The sequence below is a fragment of the Dipodomys ordii genome, unplaced genomic scaffold, assembly GCF_000151885.1.
Source record: "Dipodomys ordii isolate 6190 unplaced genomic scaffold, Dord_2.0 Scaffold10653, whole genome shotgun sequence".
Taxonomy (NCBI): Eukaryota; Metazoa; Chordata; class Mammalia; order Rodentia; family Heteromyidae; genus Dipodomys; species Dipodomys ordii.
Genome location: NW_012277865.1, coordinates 1 through 6097, shown reverse-complemented (window position 1 = coordinate 6097; position 6097 = coordinate 1). Strand labels below are relative to the sequence as shown.

At 58.4% G+C, this 6097-nt stretch overlaps 1 protein-coding gene across 1 annotated transcript; it reads left to right on the top strand.

Moving 5' to 3' along the window:
* Window positions 1-337: 337 nt before the first annotated feature.
* Window positions 338-5453, top strand: LOC106002442 (collagen alpha-1(XXVII) chain-like; the record flags this gene model as incomplete). Its single annotated transcript, XM_013037318.1, has 8 exons — window positions 338-391; window positions 3084-3140; window positions 3268-3321; window positions 3759-3812; window positions 4095-4148; window positions 4673-4726; window positions 4804-4911; window positions 5346-5453. Coding segments are annotated over 8 exons (543 nt in total), but the record flags the coding sequence as incomplete, so codon positions are not given.
* Between the last annotated feature and the right edge of the window lie 644 nt (window positions 5454-6097).

The following is a 6097-nucleotide window of genomic DNA, read 5'->3' as shown; positions in this document are numbered from 1 at the left end:
AAAGGAAACAAGAACAGGCCAAGGAACCCGGGGGGGGGGGGGGGGGAGAGGGAGGAGGCCAGGACCAGGAGCCACTGGCCCCTATAACAGGGCAGCACAGCAGAGCCCCAGCCACTCAAGTAAGCACACCCCCATGGAGTGGGGGAGGCGAGAAGGCACCTGAAAGACCTGTCTAGAAGGCCAGGACCCACAGAGACACAGGGTTTGTTGAACCACAGAGCAAATTGGGACAGACGCTGGAACCCCTGTGTACAGCCCCACTGTGTGCAGCTCTGAGTTCCTGTCCTCTATTCGAGTCCTCGCTTGCCCCTCACCTCTCCATTTTGTTTATCTGCAGGGACACAAAGGTGTTGTAGGACCGCTCGGGCCTCCTGGGCCAAAAGGAGAGAAGGTAGGTGTTTGGTCTCAGGGAGGCAGATGGACCATGCTGTAAGTGGGGTCCGTGTGCCATAAGTAGCTTGGAAGGCTCAGGACGGCTGGTACCTGCTCACCCCACGGTTGCCTGGAGCCAGCCCTGAGGTCAGAACCCCCAAGGCCTAACGTGCGATGAGATGCACTCTCATCACTACATGTCATCTCTGCCTGGAACTGGGGCAAAACTGATCCACCCCTGCCCTTTGGGGCTCTGGGTCACTCAGAAGAAATGGAGATCCATCATGTATTGGCCAAAACTGCGTCATCCCTGCAAACACTGGCATTGCGCTTTGCATGTGCATGAGGTCACCCAGAGTGAGCCAGAAGGAGGAATGCCAGGGACAGGCGAGGGCTTGAGAAGGAGCCGGCACTGCAGGCATGGAGTATCTCCCCGGCCCAGCCTTCCTCACCCTCCCCGCGACTCACAGCTCAGACGCCCTCTAGTGGGCCTCCTCAGCCTGCCTTCCCGCTGCTGAGTCAGCTCGCCACTCACTGAACCCCTCTGTGGGTGAGTCACATTGGCTTGGTTTTCCTGTCCCATGGCCCCTCCTCCTGCCTGGAGGGGTGCAGACCCCTGTCTAGGCCCTGACACAATCCACAGGAGGCCACCGAAAATGCCACTTCTCCTCAGCCCTTGGAGCCTGCTGGGGCTAGCACAGGGGTAACAATCCCCAAAGCTCAGTGGAGCTAATGAGCCCCAGGACCAGAAGTGGTGCTAGTGGCGGTGAGAATGTCCCCATCTTCCCAGTGGGTGAGTGTTATGTCATTCATGCTGAGCCCGACCGTATGTGTGTCCACACGCTCTCAGCCATGAGGTCCTATTACATCCTCGTTCACTCCTTGGCTTCCTAGACTAGTATGTTCCAGGCCCGGGACCGCTGCCCAGCCCAGCTCCAAAATAGAAACCCAATCATGCATTGCTTAGTGACAGGGATTATAAGAACTGCCATGTTCAGAGATTTCATCTTTGTGGGAACAGCCTGCAGAGTGTGGACACAAATGAAGACAGACATCCGGTCACCGGATGCCATACCCCATGGGAACACCGCCATGGTGGTGGCTCATGACTGTCCCCTGATGACCAGCTCACCACAGGCTGGACAGTGTTTGGAGGGAGGGCAGGCTGCTGAGGGCTGGGGAGAGGGGAGTTCTCCCCCCAGCCCTCACCTCAACCCTAGCCCGAGGCTGCCATAGACATGAGAGGTGGGGACATGCCGGTGGTGGCAAGGTGCATGTTGGGGGTGATCTGGAGGGCTGGTTTTGAACTTTGGTTCCTAAGTGGCCTTATCTGAGATCCTGCCTTCCTGGGGCCTCAGTTTCCCCATCTGTGAAGTGGAGACAGCAGCTCAGCAGCAACCAGGCAGCTATACAGAGAGTCTCCAACACAAAATGGAACAAACTTGTCTAAGTGCCTAGCACACAAAATATAGGTAAATCCAGGCTCCTGGCCCAGTGCAGCCCCCGCCCCCAGGCACCTGCCATCCCCACAGTAAGACTGAGAGATGAATCATCAAGCCAGGGGCAGGAGAGAGAGTACCATTCCCTAGGCCATCCCTTGGGTTCACAACTGGTTCTGGGCTTGGACCGAGTCCTGCTGAGCCTCAGCCAAGATGGCCTGGTGCCACACCTCAGCCTCCCTGGCCAAGCAGTGCTCTAGGCCCACAGGTCACTGTCTCCTGTCCCCTAGGGCTGCCTCCCATCTCTGAGGGCCACAGGGGGGCTCAGGTGCCCTTGCTAGAATCCCTTGGCCAGAATAGCTCACAGGAGAGGTGATACCAGTTTCTTGGGATTTGAGTCTCTCCGGCCCTGAGAAGCTATCCTGTGTTGTTCTGCTTAAATCTTTCTCATGCAAGGGGGGAATAGGCATGGGTCCTGCAGCAGGACCAGGGCCTAAGCTGGCCTCTCCCTCCATCCCATCCTGGCCACGTGTGTGTGCCACATGGCCACTGCCATCACTATTATTATTACAGTTGCAATTTCAGTGGCTGTCCGCCGGGTCATTCTCGCAGGCAGCCGCTGGCCAGGGGTCCACGGTGCCTTCCAGAGCATTCTTGGCTGAAGAGTACAGCATCGCCAGGCGTCCTGCCCTGCTAGGCACCAAGGAAATTGTCATATAGATGAGACCCCCAGCTGCTGAGAATCACTTGGTGACCCCAGGCCTTCTCTGGGGCTCCTGAGGAAGACCAGGGTCCTCAGACATTTTTTTTTCTCCCAGCCAGGACCACAGAGCAGCTCCCACGGCCTCCCCAGGCCTCATGCCCAGCGCAGTGAAGGAGCTGTGTGGAGCTCGCTGCTCTGCCCTGCCCCATCATGGTCCCCAGTGCTGGGCACTGTGCACACTCATCACTCAGCTATCATTCCTCCTCTCCTCTCCCTCACTGGGAGAAGGGGTGCAGAGTCTGGTGGGAACATTGTGGGTTCCCCAGCAGGTTCCATGTAGAGCAAGGTGGACCCTCTGATGCCCAGATCTTATTTGGGGGGGCTGGGCTGGCATGCCCAGTAGTATAAGGTGTAGAATGCCTGTCTCCCCTGTCCAGGTGCCACCTTCTCCTGGGTCTTTTCTCTTTTTCCCTCTTTCTCTCTCTTTCTGGCCTCCATCTCCTGTCTCCTGGTAAAAGCCCAACTCCCCAGGGTAGGCCTTTTGTCTAAAGTTGGTTCTGTGTCCGCAGGGGGAACAGGGTGAGGACGGCAAGGCCGAGGGGCCCCCGGGGCCCCCTGGAGATCGGGTAAGGCCCCTTCCATCTTCTGGGTTGTGTGGGGTCCTGGGTGGAGCCTGGACCTCCAGCTGCGTGGACCTGGGAAGCAGGCAAGGGGAGGCGGTAGAGCCCCACTGACTGTGTTGTCCTTGTTCAGGGACCTGTGGGTGATCGTGGAGAGCGTGGGGAGCCCGGGGACCCTGGATACCCTGTAAGTATCGAAGCTCCGTGGGTTGGCAGGATCAAGAGTGACATAAGAAAGGGAGGCCAGCTTGTATTAGGTCACATGCCCGTCCCCTCCCTGCACCCCCAGTGCCTGGCCACAATCATATCCCTACAGAGGGCAGACTTCCATCCCTATAGCAAGAGGAGGCTGAAACCTTCCTGAGGAACAGACAGGGAGGCTGAGATGTCCAGCTTCGGGTAGTGTCTGCTGGCGATTTCCTCCTCAGGTGGCCCTTCCTTATGAAAGCCTCAGTTTCCCCATTTGTGGCTGAGAACAGCCCTCCCAGTAGAAGCAGTGACAAGCCATTGGACCCACTGGGCTTCCCTGCCCCCCCTGCCCGCCCCCCCACCTCCAGGGCCCTTGCCATAGCCCCCAGGCCCCTCCAAGATGGGTGGTCTTACCTCTTTCTCCTTGGCTTCCAGGGACAAGAGGGTGTTCAAGGCCTCCGAGGAAAGCCAGGCCAGCAGGGCCAACCCGTGAGTGTGACTTCCTGTCCAGCGTCCTCTTATGCCCCCAGAGGGGGAGGGGGATAGAGCAGTGGGAAAAGAACTGGACCCTTTAAGGCTTAAAGGGACCTGCTCTGCAGGCCCTGGGGAGGCAGCCCCCTCTTGTTTCTCCTGTCCTCACCCCTGGGGCTCCTCCCCAGAGTCTGCACCCCCAAACCCCTCCCCACCCCTCCCCCTCCAGGCGGAGACTGACCACCCTTCCCTGGGAGAGAATCCTGGGGCTGCCTTGCGTCATCTCACCTTGGTTTGCAGGGGCATCCGGGACCCCGGGGGAGGCCGGGACCCAAAGGATCAAAAGGCGAAGAGGTGAGAGGTTTGGGTGTTCACCAGGAGGCTGAGGTGGGGGGAAAGTCTGGCTCCAGGTCACATGGCAGACCCAAGGCAGAGCTGGCAGCAGCCAAGCTCCACCGCACATCTCATAACCCATCATTCTGGGGCTCCGGGAACGGAACTGCTCATCTGATGCCACCCAAGGGGCCTTGAACTCGGGGCAGCCATGAGCCAAAGATAACCTGCCTACTATACCAACATTGTAACAGAAAAACAGAGAAGGGGAGGGAGGGTCTGCAGAAAGACCAGCGGGCAGGCCCTGGACTCTAGCTCTGAGCAGTGCCCATGACTGGGTGGTGGCCAAGGCAGGAACACAGGACCCCGAGCACTGCGGGGGTCACAGGCAGCCCTGGGCTTTGAGGCCAGTGTGCTCAGCACTCTTGCAGGTCAGACACTCACTTAGGGCACAAGGTCCTCCTACAACCTCCCTCCAGGGCTCCTCCAACCCTGCTCCTCCTCTAGGCAGCCTCCCCCATGTGGCCTTGCTTTTGTTTGCCCAGGGTCCAACTGGAAAGCCAGGCAAGGCTGGGGCTCCAGGCCGGAGGGGGATGCAGGTGAGTGATGGCTACCTCCTTCCCACCTACCTCCTGCCCTTTCCCAGAATCCCTCACGGGCTTCTTATGTACCCTAGGGGCCACCGGGACTGCCTGGACCCCGGGGTGTGGTAGGGAGACAGGGCCCTGAGGGCATCGCTGGACCAGATGGACTTCCTGGCAGGGATGGCCATGCAGGACAGCAGGTGAGCCGGACTGGCTGAGGTCAGGGATACTTCCACGAGCCAGAGGGGCTCTAGTTGGGAAAATGAGATGGGGCAGAATGAGCATGGACAGACAGACTGTTCCTGGGATGCGGGGAGGTAAGCGGTTACCTCATCCTTTGGGACCTGGGAGTACAGGCTTCTCCTGGCCTGCCCTTGATGCCAGAGCTCGGGCTACTGAGCTCATCCCCTGACTGGTAGGCGAATGGAGCCCTTGTGTTTAAGGTCCTCCCTGTCCTCACTCACAGACCCTCAGCTCACCTCACCTGCCCCTCACCCACCTCAGCCAGCTTCCTTCCCTCCTGGCCCCAAGCCCCAAGCCAGCTGCTTTCATGGCTGCCTGTTTCCTGAAGCACAAAAGACATCCCTTCCCCTCCCTCCCACACACTCACACCTTTTGCCTACTTCCTTCACAGGGAGAGCAAGGAGATGATGGGGACCCTGGCCCCCTGGGTCCTGCTGGGAGGAGAGGAAACCCAGGAGTCGCTGGCTTGCCTGGCGCACAGGGGCCCCCAGGATTCAAGGTCAGTCCCTGCTTCATCACTTACCACCCTTTCTGCCTTGGGAAGGATGATAAGGGTGCTGATTCTTGGAGCACCTATCTCCCAGGGCCTGTGTGAAAATGGACCCAACGCCATGGACTTTTCTCAGGGGCTGTGCCCCAATCTTGCCCCAGACTTGAAGAATGGTTATCCTAGAAGCCAGCCATTGTTCCTAAGTTGTCCACAGGCGCCCTCTCTTGGGCATTTATGGAACAGCAGGTGGCTTGCTTGCCCCTAGCCTGTTAGAAAGCTTCCTTGAACTCCTGGTGCAAGAGGCTGCTTTGAACCAGGATTGAACCCTGAAGAGAAGATGTAGGTGAAGGACTTAGATGTAGTTCTTGCTCTGTCCTTGAACTGGAGATCCAGTTGGGGAAAGATTGAAACCATTTGTAAGTACAGCAGGAGAAGGGGCAGATAGCATTTGGCCTTGCAAAGATTTGACAGCTGGGAGGAGCAATGTGAGGAGCAGTTACACCTACATGATGTATTGGGAGGCCAAGCGGGAGAGAAGAGGGGATGCCAGAGTCAGAAATGGAGCCTCTTGGGCTGGGAAGGTGGCTCAGTGGTAGAGCGCTTGCCTTGCATGCCTGAGGCCCTGGGTTCGATTCCTCAGCACCACATAAGCA